The sequence below is a fragment of the Oncorhynchus mykiss genome, chromosome 2 (assembly GCF_057628025.1).
Source record: "Oncorhynchus mykiss isolate SJ-2025 chromosome 2, ASM5762802v1, whole genome shotgun sequence".
Lineage (NCBI taxonomy): Eukaryota > Metazoa > Chordata > Actinopteri > Salmoniformes > Salmonidae > Oncorhynchus > Oncorhynchus mykiss.
Genome location: NC_143023.1, coordinates 84501740 through 84529025, shown reverse-complemented (window position 1 = coordinate 84529025; position 27286 = coordinate 84501740). Strand labels below are relative to the sequence as shown.

Sequence of the window (27286 nt, the reverse complement as noted above, 5' to 3'; positions counted from 1 at the left end):
TTGGCGGTTAATTACAGAAAGATAGGGTCCAGATTGTCTAGCCTAGCTGATTTGTAGGGATCCAGATTTTGCAGCTCTTTCAGAACATCAGCTATCTGGATTTGTGTGAAGGAGAAGCGGGGGGGGGGGGGGGGCTTGGGCAAGTTGCTGCAGGGGGTGCTGAGATGTTGGCTCGGGTAGGGATAGCCAGGTGGAAAGCATGGCGAGCCGTAGAAAAATGCTTATTGAAATGATTGATTATCGTAGGTTTATCGGTGGTGAAAGTGTTTCCTAGCCTCAGTGCAGTGGGCAGCTGGAGGAGGTGCTCTTATTCTCCATGGTCTTTACAGTGTCCCAAAACTTTTGGAATTAGTGCTACAGGATGCAAATTTCTGTTTCAAAAAGCTGACCTTAGCTTTCCTAACTGACTGAGTATATTGGTTCCTGTTCATCTAATACAGTACGCCACAGGAGGGCAGTCAAGTCTGGGGTGAACCAAGGGCTATATCTGTTCTTAGTTCAACATTTTTGAATTGGGCATGCTTATTTAAGATGGTGAGGAAAGCACTTTAAAAAAATGTAGCCCCTTTTTCTCCCCAATTTCATGGTATCCAATTGCTAGTAGTTACTATCTTGTCTCATCGCTACAACTCCCGTACGGCCTCGGGACAGACGATGGTCCAAAGTCATGCGTCCTCCGAAACACAACCCAAATAAGCCGCACTGCTATTTAACACAGCTCGCATCCAACCCAGAGTCTCTGGTAGCACAGCGATGCAGTGCAGTGCCCTAGACCACTGCGCCACCAGGGAGGCCCTAGGAAAGCACTTTTAAAGAGCAACCAGGCATCCTCTACTGACGGGATGAGGTCAATATCCTTCCAGGATACCCTGGCCAGGGCGATTCCCTGATCCACCTCTACGCAGACGACACCATTCTATATACTTCCGGCCCGTCCTTGGACACTGTGCTATCTAACCTCCAAACGAGCTTCAATGCCATACAGCACTCCTTCCGTGGCCTCCAACTGCTCTTAAACGCTAGTAAAACCAAATGCATGCTTTTCAACCGTTCGCTGCCTGCACCCGCACGCCTGACCAGCATCACCACCCTGGATGGTTCCGACCTTGAATATGTGGACATCTATAAGTACCTAGGTGTCTGGCTAGACTCTAAACTCTCCTTCCAGACCCATATCAAACATCTCCAATCGAAAATCAAATCAAGAGTCGGCTTTCTATTCCGCAACAAAGCCTCCTTCACTCACGCCGCCAAACTTACCCTAGTAAAACTGACTATCTTACCGATCCTCGACTTCGGCGACGTCATCTACAAAATTGCTTCCAACACTCTACTCAGCAAACTGGATGCAGTTTATCACAGTGCCATCCGTTTTGTCACTAAAGCACCTTATACCACCCACCACTGCGACTTGTATGCTCTAGTCGGCTGGCCCTCGCTACATATTCGTCGCCAGACCCACTGGCTCCAGGTCATCTACAAGTCCATGCTAGGTAAAGCTCCGCCTTATCTCAGTTCACTGGTTACGATGGCAACACCCATCCGTAGCACGCGCTCCAGCAGGTGTATCTCACTGATCATCCCTAAAGCCAACACCTCATTTGGCCGCCTTTCGTTCCAGTTCTCTGCTGCCTGTGACTGGAACGAATTGCAAAAATCGCTGAAGTTGGAGACTTTTATCTCCCTCACCAACTTCAAACATCTGCTATCCGAGCAGCTAACCGATCGCTGCAGCTGTACATAGTCTACTGGTAAATAGCCCACCCATTTTCACCTACCTCATCCCCATACTGTTTTTATTTATTTATTTTTATTTTTCTGCTCTTTTGCACACCAATCTCTACCTGTACATAACCATCTGATCATTTATCACTCCAGTGTTAATCTGCATAATTGTAATTATTTGCCTACCTTCTCATGCCTTTTGCACACAATGTATATATAGACTCCCCTTTTTTCTACTGTGTTATTGACTTGTTAATTGTTTACTCCATGTGTAACTCTGTGTTGTCTGTTCACACTGCTATGCCTTATCTTGGCCAGGTCGCAGTTGCAAATGAGAACTTGTTCTCAACTAGCCTACCTGGTTAAATAAAGGTGAAAAAAAAAAAAAAAAAAAAAAAAAAAAAAAAAAAAAAAATTAGAAAGGCCTGCTCGCTGAAGTGTTTTAGGGAGTGTTTGACAGTGATGAGGGTTGGTCGTTTGACCGCGGACCCATTACGCATGCAGGCAATGAGTCAGTGATCGCTGAGATCCTGGTTGAAGACAGCAGAGGTCTATTTAGAGGGCAGGTTGGTCAGGATGATATCTAAGAGGGTGCCCATGGTTATAGATTTAGGGTTGTACCTGGTAGGTTCCTTGATAATTTGTGTGAGATTGAGGGCATCTGGCTTAGATTGTAGGACGTCCGGGGTGTTAAGCATGTCCGTGTTTAGGTCACCTAACAGTATGAACTCTGAAGATAGATGGGGGGCAATCGATTCGCATATGGTGTCCAGGGCACAGTTGGGGGCTAAAGGGGGTCTATAACAAGCTGCAACTGTGAGGGACTTGTTTCTGGAAAGGTGGATTTTTAAAAGTAGAAGCTCAAATTGTTTGGGCACAGACCTGGGTAATATGATAGAACTCTGCAGGCTATCTCTGCAGCAGATTGCAACTCCATCCCCTTTGGCAGTTCTATCTTGTCGGAAAATGTTATAGTTAGGGATGGAAATGTCAGGATTTTTGGTGGCCTTCCTAAGCCAGGATTCAGACACGGCTAGGACATCCGAGTTGGCGGAGGAACATGCGAACACATGCATACCAGGGATACAACAGTAAAGTGGGCCCACCATTCGGTATGTATCACGGTTTGTGGGCCACGGTAACGGTACGATTTCTGTATCTTTATATTTAAGTTTGCACTTGTATGACTCTCATACAGGGGACGAGTTTGCAACACGTAGCTCTTCATCTCCCAAACCAGTACATAGTGAACCATTACAGTGAGGTAGCTTCCAGTACATAGTGAACCATCACAGTGAGGTAGCTTTCAGTACATAGTGAACCATCACAGTGAGGTAGCTTCCAGTACATAGTGAACCATCACAGAGAGGTAGCTTTGAGATGCTCTGGATGTCCAACTATCAGTGGAGAGAGCTAGATAGGTTGTATGTGTCAATTTATTTTCAATTTCTCTCTGTGATGTTTCATAGAGTTTGGGAATTACTTTTCCGCTGAAATGTGTGCGGGAGGGGACATTGTAACACGGTTACATGTTTTTCATCAGGTGACGAAATCCTGAGTCAGTAACCACCGAATGGGGCTGCAAATGTTTGGCTATGAATACTCCCACTGCTTTCGTTATTTCTTTGTTTTTCTGAATTTGTTGCAAATTGTCGTTGGAAGACAACGGCGAGAGATTGTTGTGTTTTGGCTAACGAGTGGACTCTCCTTGCTCCAGCTGCAAGGGATACATTGCTGTGGAGTAAAGTTTGTCAGCCCTCAGGAGCCCCCTAACGGCCTGGGGCCCCAAGCAGTTGCCTGCCTTGCCTGTTCACAATCTGGGCGTTTGGTTCTGTGGATCTGAATGTACAACTTGTGTGTAGTCTGCAGCACAATAAGCAAGTTTAGGAAATTATAGGAAAAGTACAGGCATATCGTAATTCTGCGGTTCACGGGTGCGTATTGAACCGTAGGGGGCATACCGAAAGGTTTGACAACATACTGTTGCATCCCTAATGCATACTGATGCTACACACACACACCACACACACACACACACACACACACACACACACTCTTTCACACTCACTACATATGCTGCTGTTACTGTCTATTATATTTCCTGTTTCCTAATCACTTTACCCTTACCAATATGTACATAGCTACCTCAATTACCAGTACCCCTGCACATGGATTCAGCACTGTTACTCCCTGTATATAGCCATGTTATTTTTTACTCCTTATTGTTATGCATTATTCATTCCTCGTGTCGCTATTTCTGTTTTATTCTACTTGTATCTTGAACTCTGCATGGTTGGAAAACGACCTGTAAATAAGCATTTCATTTCACTGTCTACAGCTGTTGTTTATGAAGCATGAGAATCAGGGAGGACGGGGCGATGTCCGGGCCCTAGAGGGTTTCAGGAGGTTTTGCTGCTCCTTCTTGCCCCTGCTAGGAGACCGCAACAGCATTTTAGTGTGTATGGGGTTGTGAGCCCCTCTGGCATCTCACAGTGCTGGACAAATGGGGAGAATTAAAGTAGTACTGTACTATAAATCCCCACCCATACCTTATTTATCCACCATCCACCATTCAATTACACTCTCTTGCCCTGTCTATCGGTCCACAGCCAGGACCCCCTGCAGTCAGCACTGACCTTAATCACTCTACAGTCTATAGAGGGAGATTAGAGTAGCTCTATTAATGAACTTGTGTTGTTGGGCTCTTTTGGCTTCTTGGCTTTGCCCTGCTGTTTTTGTTGTTGTTTCTCTCTGTTAGAGGGACAGTGAACAAGCCGTTAGTGGTCAGAGGAGGAGATCTGTGTATGTGAACTGTTGAGGGAGGGGCATAGATAGATACGGCGGGGCTCTGGGACCAGTTCCAAACCATGTGACAGACATGGGATGACCCCCAGAGTATCTTACTGTATGTGAGGACTGGCGAGGGACACTGGGTGGGGCACTGGGACAGGTTCCAAACATACAGTAGAACCCAATCTGGCTAAGTCTCTCATATACGTGAGCACTAGCAAGGGACACTGGGTGGGGTGCTCTGTCCCATTCCAAACCATGTGACTGATACCATGTGGTACCCAGCCTGGCTGAGTGTTGTTGTGCCAGCTCTTAGCATGGACACCTGTGTGTGTCTGTCTGTATCGTAGAGTGTCCCAGGTGGTGTGGCTGGGTCTCAATAGCAGACCTTGGTTCAAATACTATTTGAAATCATTTCAAATACTTTTGCTGGGCTTGATTGAACTTGCCTGTCTCAATGGAACCAATAGAATATTAGCAAAAGTGCAAAACCTGACCATCTGGCAATTAAATGGCAGGCTAGAGCAAACGGTAAAATGATTTGAACGATTGTGAGTAGTATCTGAACCCAGGTGTGCTCAGTAGCAGCCCTGGCCAGGTAGCGGAATGTTCAGTGAACTGTGGATAGAACAAATCCAACGGGAGCAGGTCAGGAGGATTACGCTAGGATTTGACCATGGGGATGTCTAAGAAATATTTTCTCTTTGATCAACAATATAGTTCTCCCTCAGTGAGCATTAAGGCACCACAATGTAAGCTGTAAGCTGTAAGATGTGTGGTGAGTCACACAGCCTTTAGTGGTTTTCTTACCTATTTTTACCTGAATGTAACCCTTACTTGTCCAGGTTCGCCAAATATGTAATCTAATTCTCATTTTCAATTCCAATCAATTTCTGACCTTGAAACGTCAACACGATAAACAGTGGTAGCAGAGGTGATGTGTGTGGGAGCTGTCACCTCTGCTATCTTTTCTACAAAGTAGTAATCGCTGGAGCTGTAATTCCCTGCACCACAAATAAGAAAATAATAGCATGTAAACATGTCACTTCTGAAAGTGAACAAAACAATGGACAATGTACTCAAAATGTTTTTGTATATTTTCAAACGGGATATTTTACTTAAAAAAGCTTTGATACTAAAAAGCTATTCTCTTTACATTCACCTGGCCAAGTGACCCAAGCCCCAGAGAGAGAAAGAAATTGTCTTCCATGACAGAGGAAAATCATGGTCCGTGTCCAAATGCCTGTACTTACCCAAGCAGTCTACTACTTAGACCGTATGTGGAAAATATGACCTTTCATAGTATATGAAATGTAGGAAAATGTGTATGCTTTAAATGCCAGGATGTCATACTCATACCCAACAAGGCCATTGTCTTACATGACAAAGGAGCCAGAGGAGCCAGGCATCCCCCAGGTCTGTAGGTCATTAGCAGGCAGGGGGTAGCAGTGTTCCTCTCTCTCACACTGGCTGTCTGCTCTGAAACACTTTACAGTGATCTCAGAGCCACTTGCCCCCTGCAGCCAGGGCAGGACACATTGACACTGTCGTGTCTTTACTATCATTAACTGAAGACTGATAGTTTTTATCAAAGATTCTCTGTAATTAGTTATTACGCGATCAACTGATTAATCACGTAACTAATTAACTAGGAAGTCGGGGCACCAAGGAAAAATATTCAGATTACAAAGTTATCATTTCTTAAAATAACTTTTCAGATATTTTATCTGATCAATTAGTCTTCGAATTAATTCATGATTTACTTTACCTCACATTAGTCTCATTACAAACGTCGTAAATTGTTGGTTATCTGCACGAACCCAGTCTTCACTATGAGTCATCCATACCTCAATTGTCTTAAATAATTTATTTATTACTAACTAAGTAATTCACAGAAATGCATAAACAAACAAACAAACAAACAAGGTAAATGTGGTTACATTAAATGATAGGGGAATGTGCCCTAGTGGGCTAAACTGGCATGGCGGTTTGTTAGACAAAAGGGAAGTGGGGATCGACTAAGAGGTCACTACAGAGTGATAATTCTAACAATTGAAATGCTAATCCTTTGCACATGAACGCTCACTCATTTGGGAACAATTTCAGTATATATATATTTATGCTCAGTATGTCATCTTGATCGCTGGTGAAAAGTTTGTTTATTTTGTAGAATTGTCTGTTTCTCTCCCTCTCTCTCTCTCTCTGTCGTGGTTAGAGGGGATTGTTCAGAGTGACATTCGTTATAGAATGGATGTTTCGGCGGTTGTCGTTCTTCGCGTTCACTGATACGGAATTCCTAGCTGCAGACTAGTAATTAATACCAAAGACTTGTTCTTATTCTGTCGGTATCGATAGTCTAAGAGTTTAACCACGTGGTATGGTTAAAAGATTCAGCCATGGTCTACAACCTTTGTCTCATCCTAATGGAGAAAAGCATGTTCTGTAACCTTTAGCCATCTCGTAATTGAGGTAAGCTCAGTCTGCTGATCGAAAACCCGAGTGGGGGTTTTATTCGGAAGGGCCGAAGAGGGCTGTCCCAGGATGTCTGACCCTAACTGGGCTCAGGAGCGGTCCTCTGATTTAGTTCAACTCAGAAGGGAATTGTATTTTTCTTCATTAAACAGTCCAAAATCATATTACACAATTATACAAACAGTATCATCCTCACTCATTCATCTTATACAACAATTAGATGTAAACCTCATATCTGAGGCTATTATATAAAGAGCGTTATGGTAATGTTGCCACGCTGTCTCCCATGAGCTTCCCCAAGTTGTGACAAACGAACCAGTTCGTAGCTGGATTCTTCACTGATCTTTTATACTTTCTCCGGAACATGAAATTTGTTCGTACCTCAAGTTCTGTGAGGTGGAAGGATTTCCTTTGTTCTCCATGAAAATCTACTCTCTCTCTACTATGTGGCCATGTGGCAGGGTCTTCTCAGGAATTGACGACCTCTGACCACAGCAGCCTAGTTGAAGGAGGAAAGGGGGAGGCAGGGAGAGGGGGATGGGGTTGCTATACCCAAAGAGGCCAACGTCATGACAACACCAAACAGCACAACCCACCTCTATGTTAGTGTGTCTGTCTCCAGCACCGGAGACACACGGTGACCGGTGGGAAGCTGGCTCCTTATCTAATCACTTACAGTAGTGTAATGGCCTTTCCCTCTTACTCCCTCTCACTGTCCATCCCGTCCACCTGGCCATGGCTCCAGCCTGCAGCCCGCATCCCCCTGGCTTGCTTGGACATGATGGATGGCCTCTCTCGCTCCCATCCTATTCTGCTGATGCAGGTGGATCTGCAGCCCAGAGGAAGCCAGTACAGTGTGCTCCATAATGAGACACATTTTACACTCTGTCAATATGTCTCCTTTAGGTATTCTGTTGATGCATTTTGACAGGTGCTGAGGAAAGTTAATCTCATCATGAGTGATTTTTCTCTAGGAATGGCATAGTTTTGCTATCAGGGAACTACTTCACCATCAGCATAGACTGTTTTATCAGAACTCACACAATGTGTTTGCAACCATTTCTGCTGTGAAGAGAGAAAAATTGATCAAAGTAGTGAGAGATCAAGCCTGTCGTTTGTTTTGCAGTCATTAGTATGCCTCGCTAACTGCGGTAAACACTTGATCATTATGTTGCATTTCAAGCCAGGTTCGAATAAGGTGCTTTTGGGCTCAATGATGACTGGTCCCCTGTTCTCTCCTGTGATTGTGTGGCTGTGGGGAGCAGTAATGAGCAAGAGAGAGCAGAGAGGTAGGAAGGAGGGAGAGAGTGGAGAGAGACTCAGTGGGAGATGGAGACATGGGGCTGAGAGAGTAGAGAGGTAGGAAGGAGGGAGAGAGTAGAGAGAGACTCAGTGGGAGATGGAGACATGGGGCTGAGAGAGGGAGAGCTGGATGGTAGTGGAGAGATGGAGACATGGGGCTGAGAGAGGGAGAGCTGGATGATAGTGGAGAGATGGAGACACGGGGCTGAGAGAGGGAGAGCTGGATGATAGTGGAGAGATGGAGACACGGGGCTGAGAGAGGGAGAGCCGGATGATAGTGAAGAGATGGAGACATGGGGCTGAGAGAGGGAGAGATGGATGATAGTGGAGAGATGGAGACATGGGGCTGAGAGAGGGAGAGCTGTATGATAGTGGAGAGATGGAGACATGGGGCTGAGAGAGGGAGAGATGGATGATAGTGGAGAGATGGAGACATGGGGCTGAGAGAGGGAGAGATGGATGATAGTGGAGAGATGGAGACATGGGGCTGAGAGAGGGAGAGATGGATGATAGTGGAGAGATGGAGACATGGGGCTGAGAGAGGGAGAGCTGGATGATAGTGGAGAGATGGAGACATGGGGCTGAGAGAGGGAGAGATGGATGATAGTGGAGAGATGGAGACATGGGGCTGAGAGAGGGAGAGCTGGATGATAGTGGAGAGATGGAGACATGGGGCTGAGAGAGGGAGAGATGGATGATAGTGGAGAGATGGAGACATGGGGCTGAGAGAGGGAGAGATGGATGATTGTGCAGGGAAATCATGGAGACACGGGGCTGAGAGAGGGAGAGATGGATGATTGTGCAGGGAAATGATGGAGACATGGGGCTGAGAGAGGGAGAGATGGATGATTGTGCAGGGAAATGATGGAGACATGGGGCTGAGAGAGGGAGAAATGGATGATTGTGCAGGGAAAGGATGGAGACATGGGGCTGAGAGAGGGAGAGATGGATGATTGTGCAGGGAAATGATGGAGACATGGGGCTGAGAGAGGGAGAGATGGATGATTGTGCAGGGAAATGATGGAGAGCACTAAGAGACAGATATGATGATTCCTCCCGACTGATGAGGTACATTACACACACACTGCTCCACTTTGGCAGAGAGAGGGAGAAAAAAAGGATGATTTGAAATTATAGTAATCTTATTTCAAAGATTTGGGAGAATTTAAGTGGGTTATGCATGATTAATGATCATTTTTTATTCTTTGTGAAATTATAATTACTCTGAAGAAACAAATTCCTCTCTTATGATTAATTCAGCAAATCATTTATTTACACTTGTTTTATTTTTTTCACACCGATTATGAATCAGTATGTATCACTCAAGATAATTCAAATGAGTTCAAATGTTTTGCTGTGGCTCACTGATTGTGACACAGAATAGTAGGGGACTACTGGTCTTTCAAAGGGTCATCTTATATGTCAATGTCCTCAGCAAGAATCAATTGTTGTTATTCTCTGGCTGCTCAGTTCCTGTCCAGAAGTATTGTACTTTGATGTCCGGTCCTTTCATATTAATTTTCACCTTTTACCAAACAACGAGCCAGTCTTTAGTAACAATGTTGTTGTCTCACACAGCTATCTTAAGACGAATACACTTAACTGTAAGTCGCTCTTGATAAGACCGTCGTCTAAACGACTGAAATGTAAATGGAAACATTGTTCAACTTTTCCTCAGTCAGTCTGTTTGTGCTTCATCTCAGAGTGTAGATTAGAGATGACAGACACACTGCATATCCTTGTATCTTCCACTGACCGCATTGGCACAATAAATGTGCCATTCACTTCAATGGGGGGAAATCTTGTACTTCTACAGACACCGTGCTTACGTTTTAAGATTTCAATATGATACAAATTGCTTTCCCCAGCCCCAGCCCCGTTCCTTCCTTCCTTGTGAAATAATCAGCAACCACTCCACAGTGTAATTTCCCAATATAATGACTCTCATCTCCATTCTGCGTCTCCAATATTCTATCGCAGTTTCCCAGCCCTCTAGGTATACAGGGCTGCTGTGGAACAGCCAAGCATTGAAATATGTATCTCCACCAGATATGGCATGAGCACTGGTCTTATTGTTAAGATCCAGTCGAGAGGAAAATGCTATAGCAATACATAAGGCATATTTAAATGTAAGCTCAGTGGAGGGATTCGAGTGACGTCAGTCAAAGTCAAATAGATATACAGTATAATTCAATGTTTCTTCCGGATTTCTAGCTCACCTGAAGCTATCTATCTAACCCAGGGTTGTGTTATCTGTCCTCAGGTCAGCGAGAATGCGAAGCACGTATTGTTGTAATCAAGGTTTCTGTGTTGTCTGTGATCTGTCCTCAGGTCAGTGAAAATGCCAAGCAGGACCTGAAGGATGGCTTGTCTCTGTACAACACAGACAACAACGTAGGCCTTAGGAATGCATGGAACATCATCCAAGCAGAGGTTTGTAGTATGTGAACACACTGAACACTCTGGGATCATCATGACTGCACACTAACTTTCATGTGGACTCAAGTTCACCTCAGGATAGTACAAAAATGCATTTACTGTATAGCGAAGCCTTATTTACAATGAATGTTTAAAAATGTATTATTAATGGAACATCCAGTATGGAAAGTCCATATTGTTTCTTCAAATATGCTATGGGCTCCTTGAAGCTACATAGGGACTGCATTGTACAGGGAGCATAAATCATTACAGTAGACTACTACTGTGGTATTTATCAGATTTGGTTTAAGGGCTCACAGACAGGTAGCACTAACTGTGTGTGTGTGTGTGTGTGTGTGTGTGTGTGTGTGTGTGTGTGTGTGTGTGTGTGTGTGTGTGTGTGTGTGTGTGTGTGTGTGTGTGTGTCATGCAGTGGAAGTGTTGTGGGGTGGTAGGGTACACAGATTGGCATGAGGCCCTCAAGGAGAAAATGGTGCCCGACCGCTGCTGCCAGGAGCACTACCAAGAATGCGGACGCAACTCCACCAACATGTTTTGGACGAGGGTGAGCGAACTGGGTGGGCACTGGGCAGTCACAAGATTTTAAACTTGTTTGAAAAGACTTCTGAAGTTTGTAATTTTCCCTTTGAAATGTCCATTAATTGTAATCCAGAAAATAATTAATATCTTGTGGCTGCAGGACTTTTTCCCTGCTGTAGCAAACTGGCTAGGTAATGTGCAACAATCCAATGTATTTGCCAATGTCACAAGCCTGGGAAAAAAAGGGCACTTTTCTGCCCAGAAAAAAAAAATCTATATTTTTTAAATGGATAAAAGCTAAATAACATATGTTATTATATTATTATTTATACTATTATTATTGTTATTATTATATTACTAAACTAGTTAATTTGCAAGTGTGTTAAGATAAGGATTAAATTGTTTTGAATATCATTAAGATTTTAAATGGTCTGCATTTTTGGTCACCATGTAAACTTTTGCTTTCATTATGCGTAAAGCAGTTTGATTTCAATTTTTTTTAAATAGTTTTTTTCACCTTTATTTAACCAGGTAGGCTAGTTAAGAACAAGTTCTCATTTACAACTGAGACCTGGCCAAGATAAAGCATAGCAGTGTGAACAGACAACACAGAGTTACACATGGAGTAAACAATAAACAAGTCAATAACACAGTAGAAAAAATAAAAAAAAGAGTCTATATACATTGTGTGCAAAAGGCATGAGGAGGTAGGCGAATAATTACAATTTAGCAGATTAACACTGGAGTGATAAATGATCAGATGGTCATGTGCAGGTAGAGATACTGGTGTGCAAAAGAGCAGAAAAGTAAATAAAATAAAAACAGTATGGGGATGAGGTAGGTAAATTGGGTGGGCTATATACCAATGGATTATGTACAGCTGCAGCAATCGGTTAGCTGCTCAGATAGCAGATGTTTAAAGTTGGTGAGGGAGATAAAAGTCTCCAACTTCAGAGATTTTTGCAATTCGTTCCAGTCGCAGGCAGCAGAGAACTGGAAGGAAAGGCGGCTAAATGAGGTTTTGGCTTTAGGGATGATCAGTGAGATACACCTGCTGGAGCGCGTGCTACGGGTGGGTGTTCGTGACCAGTGAACTGAGATAAGGCGGAGCTTTACCTAGCATAGACTTGTAGATGATCTGGAGCCAGTAGGTCTGGCGACGAATATGTAGCGAGGGCCAGCCGACTAGAGCATACAGGTCGCAGTGGTTGGTATAAGGTGCTTTAGTAACAAAACGGATGGCACTGTGATAAACTGCATCCAGTTTGCTGAGTAGAGTATTGGAAGCTATTTTGTAGATGACATTGCCGAAGTCGAGGATCGGTAGGATAGTCAGTTTTACTAGGGTAAGTTTTGCGGCATGAGTGAAGGAGGCTTTGTTGCGAAATAGAAAGCCGACTCTAGATTTGATTTTGGATTGGAGATGTTTTATATGAGTCTGGAAGGAGAGTTTGCAGTCTAGCCAGACACCTAGGTACTTAAAGATGTCCACATATTCTAGGTCGGAACCATCCAGGGTGGTGATGCTAGTCGGGCGTGCAGGTGCAGGCATTGAACGGTTGAAAAGCATGCATTTGGTTTTACTAGCGTTTAAGAGCAGTTGGAGGCCATGGAAGGAGTGTTGTATGGCATTGAAGCTCGTTTGGAGGTTAGATAGCACAGTCTCCAAGAAAGGGCCAGAAGTACAGTGCCTTGAGAAAGTATTCGGCCCCCTTGAACTTTGCGACCTTTTGCCACATTTCAGGCTTCAAACATAAAGATATAAAACTGTATTTTTTTGTGAAGAATCAACAACAAGTGGGACACAATCTTGAAGTGGAACGACATTTATTTCAAACTTTTTTAACAAATCAAAAACTGAAAAATTGGGCGTGCAAAATTATTCAGCCCCTTTACTTTCAGTGCAGCAAACTCTCTCCAGAAGTTCAGTGAGGATCTCTGAATGATCCAATGTTGACCTAAATGACTAATGATGATAAATACAATCCACCTGTGTGTAATCAAGTCTCCGTATAAATGCACCTGCACTGTGATAGTCTCAGAGGTCCGTTAAAAGCGCAGAGAGCATCATGAAGAACAAGGAACACACCAGGCAGGTCCGAGATACTGTTGTGAAGAAGTTTAAAGCCGGATTTGGATACAAAAATATTTCCCAAGCTTTAAACATCCCAAGGAGCACTGTGCAAGCGATAATATTGAAATGGAAGGAGTATCAGACCACTGCAAATCTACCAAGACCTGGCCGTCCCTCTAAACTTTCAGCTCATACAAGGAGAAGACTGATCAGAGATGCAGCCAAGAGGCCCATGATCACTCTGGAGAGATCTACAGCTGAGGTGGGAGACTCTGTCCATAGGACAACAATCAGTCGTATATTGCACAAATCTGGCCTTTATGGAAGAGTGGCAAGAAGAAAGCCATTTCTTAAAGATATCCATAAAAAGTGTTGTTTAAAGTTTGCCACAAGCCACCTGGGAGACACACCAAACATGTGGAAGAAGGTGCTCTGGTCAGATTAAACCAAAATTGAACTTTTTGGCAACAATGCAAAACGTTATGTTTGGCTTAAAAGCAACACAGCTCATCACCCTGAACACACCACCCCCACTGTCAAACATGGTGGTGGCAGCATCATGGTTTGGGCCTGCTTTTCTTCAGCAGGGACAGGGAAGATGGTTAAAATTGATGGGAAGATGGATGGAGCCAAATACAGGACCATTCTGGAAGAAAACCTGATGGAGTCTGCAAAAAAGACCTGAGACTGGGACGGAGATTTGTCTTCCAACAAGACAATGATCCAAAACATAAAGCAAAATCTACAATGGAATGGTTCAAAAATAAACATATCCAGGTGTTAGAATGGCCAAGTCAAAGTCCAGACCTGAATCCAATCGAGAATCTGTGGAAATAACTGAAAACTGCTGTTCACAAATGCTCTCCATCCAACCTCACTGAGCTCGAGCTGTTTTGCAAGGAGGAATGGGAAAAAATGTCAGTCTCTCGATGTGCAAAACTGATAGAGACATACCCCAAGCGACTTACAGCTGTAATCGCAGCAAAAAGGTGGCGCTACAAAGTATTAACTTAAGGGGGCTGAATAATTTTGCACGCCCAATTTTTCAGTTTTTTATTTGTTAAAAAAGTTTGAAATATCCAATAAATGTCGTTCCACTTCATGATTGTGTCCCACTTGTTGTTGATTCTTCACAAAAAAATACAGTTTTATATCTTTATTTTTGAAGCCTGAAATGTGGCAAAAGATCGCAAAGTTCAAGGGGGCCGAATACTTTCGCAAGGCACTGTATACAGAATGGTGTGGTCTGCGTAGAGGTGGATCAGGGAATCGCCCTCAGCAAGAGCAACATCATTGATATATACAGAGAAAAGAGTCGGCCCGAGAATTGAACCCTGTGGTACCCCCATAGAGATTGCTAGAGGACCTGACAACATGCCGGTCCTGAGCATTTACAATACAAAACATCAGGGACTTCAGTTCTAATATTTGCCATGTAATCCTGCCCAGCGGGGATGACCAGATAGTCATGTATGTTTCAGTATAGACAGGACACACTGTAACAGCTGAAACTGTAACAAACTCCCCCCGCCAAATGGAGATAGTAATTGTGACCTGCGAATGAACTTGCGATAACATCTAACCGTATGCATGAACCAGAGATGATAGCTACAGTGATTTAACTGCGTCTGTGTTCTTTTCTGAATACCCTTGTTTGTCTGAAATATGTCATGTCTCCCACATTCAAAATGTATCGTGTTAAATTGCTTGACAATTTCGGCAGACCATTATTCATCTCCATCAACTATCACTATTCCTCTATATCTTCTCCATCGCCCTGTATCCTTCTCTCTTCTATTTCTCTTCTTTCTCACTCTCTCTCTGTCAGGTGCTAGTGTCCACTCACTCTTCTATTGTTATCTTTCTGTCCCCTAGGGCTGCTATGAGAAGGTGGAGGAGTGGCTCGATGACAATAAGCATCTCATGGGAACCATTGGCATGTGCATCTTGGTAGTGCAGGTAAGCAGCAAGCTCTCCATGGAGCCTGTGTGTGTGAGTGACTCCTCTCTCACCCTGCCTGTGAGAGACAGCCCCGTAATAAGGTCCATGATCCGTGAGTGTAGTAGCACACACACATTCTGCCATACTGAAATATTGAAGATGGTGTCTGGTGCACCCTGGTCCTGTCTGAGGGAATGAAATCCCCCTGGCGCTGTGCCGAACACTGGAGCTGGATCCAGAGCCAGACACTTGGAAGTGATATGAGACCTGATAAAGAGATCTCAGCATGCTGCTGCATCTCTATGTTCCTCATGTGTGTCCTTCTTGTCTTACTCTCTGTCTACCCTAAAGTACATCTCTGTCTCTCTGTCCTTCTTGTCTTACTCTCTGTCTACCCTAAAGTACATCTCTGTCTCTCTGTCCTTCTTGTCTTACTCTCTGTCTACCCTAAAGTACATCTCTGTCTCGCTGTCCTTGTGGTGTGCAATCTTACTAACCTAAAGTACCTGTCTGTCTCTCTGACCAACCTAAAGTACCTGACTGTCTCTCTGTCCTTGTGGTCTGTCTCTCTGACTAACCTAAAGTACCTGTCTGTCTCTCTGTCCTTGTGGTCTGTCTCTCTGACTAACCTAAAGTACCTGTCTGTCTCTCTGTCCTTGCGGTCTGTGTCTCTGACTAACCTAAAGTACCTGTCTGTCTCTCTGACTAACCTAAAGTACCTGTCTGTCTCTCTGTCCTTGTGGTCTGTGTCTCTGACTAACCTAAAGTACCTGTCTGTCTCTCTGTCCTTGTGGTCTGTGTCTCTGACTAACCTAAAGTACCTGTCTGTCTCTCTGTCCTTGTGGTCTGTGTCTCTGACTAACCTAAAGTACCTGTCTGTCTCTCTGTCCTTGTGGTCTGTGTCTCTGACTAACCTAAAGTACCTGTCTGTCTCTCTGACTAACCTAAAGTACCTGTCTGTCTCTCTGTCCTTGTGGTCTGTGTCTCTGACTAACCTAAAGTACCTGTCTGTCTCTCTGACTAACCTAAAGTACCTGGCTGTCTCTCTGACTAACCTAAAGTACCTGTCTGTCTCTCTCTCCTTGTGGTCTGTCTCTCTGACTAACCTAAAGTACCTGCCTGTCTCTCTGTCCTTGTGGTCTCTCTCTGACTAACCTAAAGTACCTGCCTGTCTCTCTGTCCTTGTGGTCTGTCTCTCTGACTAACCTAAAGTACCTGTCTGTCTCTCTCTCCTTGTGGTCTGTCTCTCTGACTAACCTAAAGTACCTGCCTGTCTCTCTGTCCTTGTGGTCTGTCTCTCTGACTAACCTAAAGTACCCAACTCAGAAGTCTGACTCACTTTCCTTTTTGTCTGACTATCTTCTGTTATTGTGTGATTCTCTGTGCCCTACCTGTCTGTCTCCTTGTCTACCCTTCCTGTCTTCCCTACCTGTCTGTCTCCTTGTCTACCCTTCCTGTCTTCCCAACCTGTCTAACTCCAGCATTCTGTCACTCTGCTATCACCTACCCTCTGTCTCAGAAGCAGCAGAGCCCAATCTCTTTCATGTAGACTAGTGTAGTCACCATGATTTTAGACTGTACCACAGGGATGGTATGCTTCTGTCTGCACACACACAAATCCCAAACACACCTAACATTTGCATAGGGTGTTTGAGAGGGAGGGAGAGAAAGAGAGCAGGAAAGAGAATGAGAGAGAATGGGGATCTGGATCTCCTCTAAAGCATAGTATATAGTAGGTTGAGCATGCAGCAGCAGAAGGGCAATAGACCCTTCCCCTTTCCTCTGCAGGGTTTTGACCTTTGACCTGACCCCACCACCTAGATAACATCCCACAGCCCATTAGTGAGACAGTACAGTACACCTGTATGCCAGGGGTCTGACACCTAACGAAAAATACATTACAGACAAGACTTTACAATTGACATACATTTCAAAACATGAACATGTAGTGTGTGTGTGCATCTATTGGTTAACATACATGTCAGTACATATACACAACAAGGGTGTGGGTCTGTGTGTGACAGTGTATGGTTTGGGGTGTGATCTGTGGTGTGTGCTTAGCCTTGCTCTGGAGACTGGTATAATAACTGTGATTACACACTCAAGGTAACTTCTGGCTGCAGTAAGTGCAGTCTGCTTCTGTAACAGACCTGGTTTCAGTCTCAAAACTGTGAACCCCATCCATATGGCACTCCAGGCAGGCTAAGGCAAACGCTGAAGGTTTTTAAAAGATTTTAAATAGTATTTGAACCCAGGTCTGTTCTATAATAAAGAGTACCACTCACTCCCGTCCTTACTGCTTCAGATAAAGAATTTAGGATCAGCCTTCCGACTTTGTTTGATGTGAAAGTAGTTGTGCGTATCACAGGCTATTTCTTAATGGAAAACTTCAAAGAGAATACCATTTCTTTGAGGTGCATCAAAATTCACCTAATTGACATAATGCGCTCACTTATCTCACGTTATTCCTTCAGTGAGATACAGAGGAAGCTTGTTATGTGTGGAGAGAGAGAGGTAACACAACACTAGTGTAGCACAGTACAGATGTAGAATCTTAATTTTATCACCCTGTTGCAGGAGAACTTTCTGCAACTTGTAGAGTATTTGAGGTTTAAATAGGCTTCTGAAGTTTGTAATTTCCCCTTAGAAATTTCAGACTTGATTTTACCTTACAAAAAATCAACCGCTACAAAAGTCTGACCATGTTTCAAATACGATTTCAAATATCACAAACGTCCAAAGTTTTGAAAGTATTAAAAAAATGTGAATACACTGACTCAAATACACTTGCATGCGTTTACCCAGGTATTTAAAAATAGTTTTTTTAAAGAATTATTTGAAAATCTTCTTAAATACAATTTGGTCAAGTATTTTATTTTTTTATTTTTTTACAATTAACGATTCAAATACTCAAATAAAAGTACTTGTTTTTGACTGTGTATTTGAAAATACTTATACGTGGACTACAGGACCAAGCACTCTCATCGACGGGGCTACAGTGGAGCAGGTTGAAAGCTTGAAGTTCCTTGGTGTCCACATCACCAACAAACAATTTTTTATTTATTTAACTAGGCAAGTCAGTTAAGAACAGATTCTTATTTTCAATGACAGCCTAGGAACAGTGGGTTAACTGCCTCCTTCAGGGGCAGAATGACAGATTTGTACCTTATCAGCTCAGGGATTTGCTCTTGCAACCTTTCAGTTACCAGTCCAACACTCTAACCACTAGGCTACCTGCCGCCCCAACATGGTCCAAGCACACCAAGACAGTCGTGAAGAGGGCACGACAAAACCTATTCCCCCTCAGGAGACTGAAAAATTTTGGCATGGGTCCTCAGATCCTTAAAAGGTTGTACAGCTGCACCATCGAGAGCCTGACTGGTTGCATCGCTGCTTGGAATGGCAACTGCTCGGACTCCGACTGCAAGGCACTACAGAGGGTAGTGCAAACGGCCCATTACATCACAAGGGTAAAGCTTCCTGCCATCCAGGACCTCCATACCAGGCAGTGTCAGAGGAAGACCCTAAAAATTGTGAAAGACTCCAGCCACGCTAGTCATAGGCTGTTCTCTCTGCTACTGCACAGCAAGCGGTACCTGAGTCTAGGTCCAAGAGCCATAAGACTCCTGAACATCTAGCCAAATGCCTACCCAGACTATTTGCATTGCTCCCCCCCTCTTTACACCACTGATACTCTATGTTGTCATCAATACATAGTCACTTTAATAACTCTTCCTTCATGTATATAATACCTAAACTAACCGGTGCCCCTCGCACATTGACTCTATACTGGTACCCCCCTGTGTATATAGTCTCGCTATTGTTATTTTACTGCTGCTCTTTAATTACTTGTTACTTTTATCTCTTATTTTATTTATTTATTTATTTAATTATTATTTATTTTTTTAACTGCACTGTTGGTTAGGGGCTCGTAAGTAAGCATTTCGCTATTGTATTCGGCGCATGTGACTAATACAATTTGATTTGACACAGACAATATTTTTTTTTTATACCAGATACTTAATGTCTGACACAAATATCCATTAATTATAATCCAAATAATAATTTGCATTTCCTGTGGCTGCAAGATTTTTTCCTGCTGTAGCAAACTGGCTCAAATTAAGATCTTACATCTGTATACACATCACTCAGAGCTGGCTGCACTGTACCATTCATTGTGTCAATAACAATAATAAAACCCATTTAGACTTCAAATTCACTGTGTTCTCCCTCTCCTCTGCAGCTCCTCGGCATGGCGTTCTCCATGACACTGTTCCACCAAATCCATAGAACGGGGAAGAAGTACGACGCTTAGCGGGTGACAGAAGGCACACAGTGAAACGAGCCCCATACGCTGCCTGATGGGAAAGACTCTGGATGACCCCCTATCCCCCCTTACCCACTGCATCACTAAGCCTCCCCATTCTTCCCAGAAACCCTGTACAGACTGCAGCTGTGTCACCCTCCTCCTCTGCTCTGTCCACGCCACCATTCATTTGCCAAAGAAAAATCGGACTGGAAGATAAAAGGACAAATATACTTGGCAAGGAACCCTTAGGTTATCGCTCTCCTCTTCAGAAGTACATTTCTATTTTTGGGGTGCTTGTACTAACAGTTTTGTGGGAAGTACGCATTTTGTGAAACGACAAACGCTTTACTAATACTCACATCCCCCTGCAAGGCAAAGAAAGAGAAGACAACAAAACCGATATTGTAGTTCCCTCCTGGCTTTCATGGATTTTGTCGTGTTGATTATTTACGTTAACTTTCCCTTGTAAATGATGAAAGGCTCCAACATAGCATGCTAGTTTTCTACTCCCTGGAACTTTTTGTTATTGAAAATGTCAGACAACAATGTTTTTTTCCCCATTACAACATGATTTTTTTTCTAAATGTGTTCTTTACGCTCATATGGAATGGAGTGTTTGATATGCTAAGTCTTATCTCTTGTCAGAGCTGTAAAATGGATGAGGCTGTGGATGGCCAGAGGTCAGGGGTTAGGATCAAGGTTATAATGCCAGGAGTCCTTAGTGCGTGGTGCTCTGGATTCAGACAGGTTCTTGGAACGTCAGGAATGTTCTGTGATAGGAAGAATTACAAATCTTGAAATCAATAGTCATTTCAACCAAATCCCCCAGATAACCATCTCACCATGCAAGACACAAAGAAACATACCAGTGTTGTTCTCTTTTCAACTTCCACCTACATTTACATTTCAAAGTTTAGTCATTTAGCAGACACTTATCCAGAGTGAATTACAATTAGTGCATTCATCTTAAGATAGTCTATAACCACCAGTACTTCCATTCTGAAATAAAATAAATAGACGGTTACAAAATGAATGTTTAATACGGGCCCGTCAGGACTGGCACATATCTGGTGCTCTCTCTCTCTCTGAGGGCTGAGACTAGTGACTGCAGCATTAGATCAGACTGATGGAGCTGCTACTGCAGTGGAGGCAGCGTGAGATTTGAGAGGAGAGAGAGAACAGAACTGCTGGATGGATGGCTGCCTTCAAACGTCTACTACGGCATTGATCGTCTGAAGAGTTTCTCTGCTGTTTCTCCTCTTGCACACCTGAACTCTTTTTTTTAATCCCTCTCTTTCTCTATCCCCTTCTCTCTCGCTCTCTCCTCTTCCTCTCTCTCTTCCTTTTTACATGTCAGAACGGCAGGAGGGATAGAAACTCTTCGCAGTACACATTTCCACTGACATTCCTTCTAGACTAAGTGATGATGTATCTATCTATACCTCTAGTCTGGATGCTACTGCTGTTGTAGTTTTCAAAGCACATCCCCTGCTTCAGTCTGTCACAGAGGGGGTGGAAGGTGAGGGAGGGAATCGGATCAAAAGGTGATGCAGTGGTTTAGATACGGCAACGCGTCCTGTTACTGGCGCCACAACGTAGGTCAATGTATGGCTCAACCACAGGAGTCCTGAACAACAAGTGTAGTTCTGTTCAGGCCACTTGGATATCTACACTCTAAATTACTTAGGAGGGCTTTACCAACAGGATCATGTCCATTAGGCTCCATCAAAACAGACCGAAACAGTGTGGGACTACCTGGAAACGCACATTTTCCAATGCTTGCCCTAATGAACGCAACCCAGTTTTCCTTTAACATGTCATCGTGCAGAAGAAGAGGGAACTTTAAGAGGCGTTCACTGCCAACCGTCTGCTTGTAGTAATCGATAAACTGATTCATCATTAACATGGAGGTTGGCTGAACTGGCTGAATGTTTACTGTACTTTGGGAAATTTGATAATCGGGCCCAGAAGTTGCAAAGCTAAAAAATGTAATATTTTTATGAATTTGACCTCTTTTTCTCCCCAATTTCATGGTATCCAATTGTTTAGTAGCTACTATCTTGTCTCATCGCTACAACTCCCGTACGGGCTCAGGAGAGACAAAGGTTGAAAGTCATGCATCCTCCAATACACAACCCAACCAATGAGACAAGGATTTCCCTACCGGCCAAACCCTCCCTAACCCGGACGACGCTAGGCCAATTGTGCGTCGCCCCACGGACCTCCCGGTCGCAGCTGGTTACGACAGAGCCTGGGCACGAACCCAGAGAGTCTCTGGTGGCACAGCTGGCGCCCTTAACCACTGCCCCAGCCGGGAGGCCCTAATAAATGTGATCTTACAAATGTAGGAGGGTTAGGGCTAGGATTCTGTTTGGGATAAGAAGTGTAAGAACTCTGACACTGCATTGCTGCTACATGAAGAATAAAGGGGAAGTAGAGGTAATGTAACCAAACACAGCTAGCTCAGAGACACTGCTGCCTAGCTTTTACACTCTCCGTCTGCAGCAAGGATCATCTGCAGGATCATCTAAGGTCATTAATTAAGGCTGATTAGGACATCTTTATTTGAACATATTGGGATGTACATACCCTACATAGTGGTAGATTCGGGCAGATGCTGGTTTGTGGGTAGCTGCGTCACAGGCACAGGTTGTTGCTCACCTTTACCTCTGATTCACCAGATGCCCCCGTCATACTCCACAGGGAAAACATGACAGCTGCTGATGTAAAGCACAGGTTTCACATCCCCTCAGCCTGGGTGCATCCACAAACAGTCGTCACAATTTAGCGCTCCAGCAAATTCTGCAAGGTACATGCCAGGATAGACATTTGTACCGACGTGACAGTTGTTTTTGGTCCCTTAAGAACTTGTTTGCTGTAGAGTGTAGACCTACATGTGTATCCTTTGTACCTCCCTTGTAAATCCTTGCACCCTCTCCCTTGAGTAAGATTGGGTGGTGGTGAGGGGCGTTTTATTTGTCACTATGTTTGCTCCCAGAAGTAATACTGCATCTAACATCATAGACTTAACTGATCATATCTGTGATCATTACTGTATTGTAAAAGTCTGACATTGCCACATTGTGTGAACTGATTTGGGGTGGAATGGTTTGATGTTGAATGAAATGCAGAATAGCCTTTTCAGCATGAAGATAGATAGATATATATTTAAAAATCCTGAAGACGAACCAGCTTCACACTGTTTATATGTCAGACGTGGTTCAAGAATCATCTCAAAATCCCAAACTGTTTTTCCGTTGTCATTCATGTAACTGTCACTGCCCTCTTTGAAATGTCAGTTTTCAACCATTCAGAAATGTTTCTGTTCTTCTGAAGGAATTCATTCATGTCTGTGCTTCTCTCACATTCTCCCATCGTCAATTGGTTTCTCAGTGTTTTAACAATTGTTGTTTGTTCATGTTCGTAGGGGTGCAGTATAAGAAGGCCTGTTACTTTAACACAAATTGTTTTTGTCTCTTGCTTTTATACAATATGCTGTTTTACTATGTTCTACTTGGCTTTGTTTTGTCTGAAGCTCACTGTCAGTTATCCGGAGAACATAACATCATTAGTATTTTATCCTCGGGATTATAAAAGGATGGTTAGACGGGAGAGTTGAAGATAAAATAAACTTTCCTGTTCAAGGTGCAACTAAACCACCTTCCTGTCTTAACTTTGCCACAGGCATTTATCCAAGTCCCGTTTTGAGGGAGGAACATGCAGTCAGAGTAGGACGATATATGAAGATCTTTTAAATTAAGAGTGCTATTCTATTATCTGCAGTATGTCTTTAACCATGCCTGTACCACTTTTATAAATGCCTGCCCAACCTTGCCCTGTGGAATGTGTTAAATCTCAGATGACACTGACTAAGCAACATAATTCCTTTTACTGCATTAAGCTTATGCTAGTCCTGAGTGTAAATAATATAATTTCACAAATGATCAACTGTTGCAGTTGCACCTCTACAGTAGGAAGGAACTCATGAACCTAATACCTATTGGCATCATTTGATATGAAATTCTAAATGACAGCAGGATCTTACCAACTAACACCTACGCTCTCTCTGACTGTATATTTTTGGAAATCATTTTCTCAGCTGTATGGGTGATAACTAATATCCTACCCATTAATTGTTATTTTATTCATATTTTAATCCTTTGATAGTTTGTTTGCATTTGTACATTTTCATTCAGGAGCAGTGTATATGAAATGTTCATATGTTTTTTGAGGTTAGTACTGTATTCATGTTTTTACACTATTGCAGCTTGTAGTGAGAGATACATTTCATGCATGGATTTGGAATGAGCATTAAGTATTGACTCTCTTCACATGGAAACACTGCCACAGACTAGAGACGGAAAGGGAAGAATGGTTGTTGGGGTTTTGTCGGCTATGAGGGAATTTGAAAGGAAGCAGCTCATTTCTATCTACCACCTTTGACATATTTGTATAATCTCTTCTCTAATCCCCCACCACTAAAGCTGACTATCTGAGCTGTTCTGAAGTGTATGCTCTTGAATAGTGTGTTTGATGTAGTGGCAAACGGCAGTATTATCTGCTCCATGTCAGCCTTGTCCTGTGGAGTTTCTCTGCTACATGTAAAATCACTCTGAATATAAGGTGGTGCACTACATTTCATTCTTTAAATCCTGCTATTTTTGAAATAAAGGAAAGTGTGTCGTAAAATTCCATGATACCCTGTACACTCATTTGCCTTTCATGTTTGAAGACTGACATTGTTGATGTGTTGCTTTTTTGTTGGCACTGTTAACTATACCGTATGTGTTTGAATCTAAAAAACTATACCGTATATGTTTGAATCGGGACCGGTACGGCAGACAGTGTGATGAACTATCTTAATAGAAACTCAAATGATAGTTGTCATCAGAGTCTCTCTCTCTCTCTCTCTGATTTTATGAGTTGGTTTCTACAGATGATGAGCATCCTATAACATTGGCCATTTTATCTAGTATTTTTACTGCTTGATGTGGGTACGAGTATTTTTTTTACTGAGCTTTACCCCATGAAGTCATCTGTCCTTCCTGTGTGGTAGTTATTGGAGTTTACTGTGCCATTCCATTCTGGCTTTCTTTAACCTCACTGTTCCGTCTATGCAAAAAATACCTAGTTTAGCCTTTGTACATACTATTTTGTATTAGTAATATGTATTGAAATAAAGTGATTAGAATCAATGATGAATGGGGATTTTTTTTGTTGATTTTCCAGCATAGGGTAATACTGTATTTTTATTTCATCAGTAGAAAGAAAAACTAGAAAACCCCTATAGTAGTCTTCTCATGTAGTCCTCCTGACGTTTTCACTCCATTCCCTGGCATCCACAGCAATTCGGCCTCGCATCCCAGCACCTCAATGTCGAACATAGAATGGATGTTTTCCACTTGTTTTACCAGTGTTTTTCAGCTTACACATTCAGCTATCTCTTTGACCAAATGGTTGAAAAAGCACACCTCAGTCTCAGTGCTCTAACTTCATTCCATCCTGCACTGGAAGGCTATCTTGAACCACTCAAGGTAAGAAACTCTTTCTCTATCAGGCTTCAGCCATAATGCTGAAGGACTCGATCACATCAATTAGTTGATTTAGCTTTGTTTTAGATTTGGTTCATTAAGAAATGTTGTTCTCCCGAGTGGCGCAGAGGTCTATGGCAGTGCATCGCAGTGCTAAAGGTGTTACTACTGACCTGGGTTCAATCCCATGCTGTGTCACAGTTGGCTGTGACTGGGAGACCCATGAGGCGGTGAGACCAACTGAGGCACAGTTGGCCCAGTGTTGTCTGGGTTAGGGGATGGCTCTAGTGACTCCTGTGGTGGGCCGGGCGCATGCATGTTGACTTTGGTTGCCAGTTGTACAGTGTTTCCTCCAACACATTGGTTAAGTGGCTTGGCAGCGCTGTGTTTTGGTGGACACATGGCTCTCAACCTTCACCTCTCCTGAGTCTGTACGGGAGTTGCAGTGACGGGACAAGACTGTAACTACAAATGGGGGATAAAAAATAAAGTTTGCCAAATTACCACATCTCACAAAACTGTTTTAGACTAAACTGACTTTATGACCAAAACTATCTTCTTTTATACTTTAATAAAGCCTAGATTCAATCAGATCAAGCATTATCCTGCAATAGCAGACAGAAGCACAGCGGATGTATAAGCTGTGATGGAGATGGAACTGCGTTGTAGCTGTCAAATCTGTGAGCAGCTGCTCTTGCGATCAATGTCACGAAGCCACACCACCCCACTCACGTTAGAAGTTCAGACTGAGAAAGTGTATGGCAGGCTATATAGACATTATACGCCCAAAATTCAAAAGCATTCAACAAAAAAAGCATTCAACAAAATAATGAGTGTTTCTATCATCATAATAGAGGTGTAGATTCCATCTCACATTCCCATGTTCCATCAAGGCTGCATGGGATTTCTCCTAATGCAACTCCATGCACAAAAACTTATGAATTACACATGGGGAGGTGTCATTCAGATGAAAACAGCAGGCAGACGCTCCCTTTGGATAATTCACAACTGTAATATTTAGACATTCACATCAACAATATCTAAATTAAACTTGTTGTGGGTGAAACATACTTTCTCATTTCAATGGTTGTTCATGAATTTTGCAACCTTAATTAATACTCAAAACTTGCCAGAAGTCTCAGGGGTTGTGTTAAAATATAAGCAAAATTGATCATTGTGCTGAGAAATTTTGATTATCCAAAATGTGCAGTACAATAGTTTCATGCAATGTTTTACAGTACATGCCCAAAATCACAAGTTTGTTGTACTGTAGATGCTAAGCCTATACAGATATAGGATCTTAATTTGAGCCAGTTTGCTACAGCAGGAAACTAATCCTGCAGCAACAGGAAATATGAATTTTTATGTGAATTATAATTAATTGACATTTCTGTAGGGGTTGATGCATTTCTCGAAAGGCTAAATCAAGTCTGAAATTTCAATGTGGAAATTACAAACTTCAGAAGTGTTTTTGAACCTCAAATGTTTTAAACATTTTAAATGTTCTGCATTGCAGGAAAGTCCCCCTCAACAGGGTGATCAAATTAAGATCCTACATCTGTAGGTTAGTTGGCCTGTTTTGTATTTGTTCAATGTAGAGCTTGTGTTTCTAGTAAGTCTTGAACACCAAAGTTCAAATTGCAGAGTGTCAAATTCAAATAAATGACTCTAAAAATCAAACTTTCACACATGTAACATACCAAATTAAAGCTACACGTGTTGTGAATCCAGCCAACGTGTCAGATTCCAAAAAGGTTTTTCGGCGAAAGCAAACGATGCTATTATCTGAGGGTAGCACCTCCATAAACAAAGAGAGAAAAACATATTTCAACCCTGCAGGCGCGACACAAAATGCAGAAATAAAAATATAAATAATGCTTACCTTTGACAAGCTTATTTTGTTTGCCCTCCAATATGTTCCATAAACATCACAAATGGTCCTTTTGTTCGATTAATTCCATCGATATATATCCAAAATGTCCATTTATTTGGCGTGTTTGATCCAGAAAAACACCGGTTCCAACTTGCGCAACGTGACTACAAAATATCTCAAAAGTTACCTGTAATCTTTGCCAAAACATTTCAAACTACTTGTGTAATACAACTTTAGGTATTTTTTAAAGTAAATAACCGATAAAATTGAAGACAGGATGATCTGTGTCCAACATGCAGACAAAGGAGTCC

The 27286-nt window shown here is 42.8% G+C and overlaps 1 protein-coding gene across 5 annotated transcripts in view; it reads left to right on the top strand.

The window, feature by feature from the left end:
* Window positions 1-24260, top strand: part of LOC110498022 (tetraspanin-9) — a 430712-nt gene extending 406452 nt beyond the window's left edge. For all 5 annotated transcript variants that reach the window (XM_090210589.1, XM_090210591.1, XM_021574569.3 and 2 more), the window contains 4 exons: window positions 10621-10722; window positions 11141-11272; window positions 15197-15280; window positions 19506-24260. In XM_090210589.1, coding sequence (XP_090066715.1) covers window positions 10621-10722; window positions 11141-11272; window positions 15197-15280; window positions 19506-19577 — 390 coding nt within the window. In that variant the 3' untranslated portion in view covers window positions 19578-24260. The remainder of the gene's footprint in view (window positions 1-10620; window positions 10723-11140; window positions 11273-15196; window positions 15281-19505) is intronic.
* Window positions 24261-27286: the final 3026 nt, after the last annotated feature.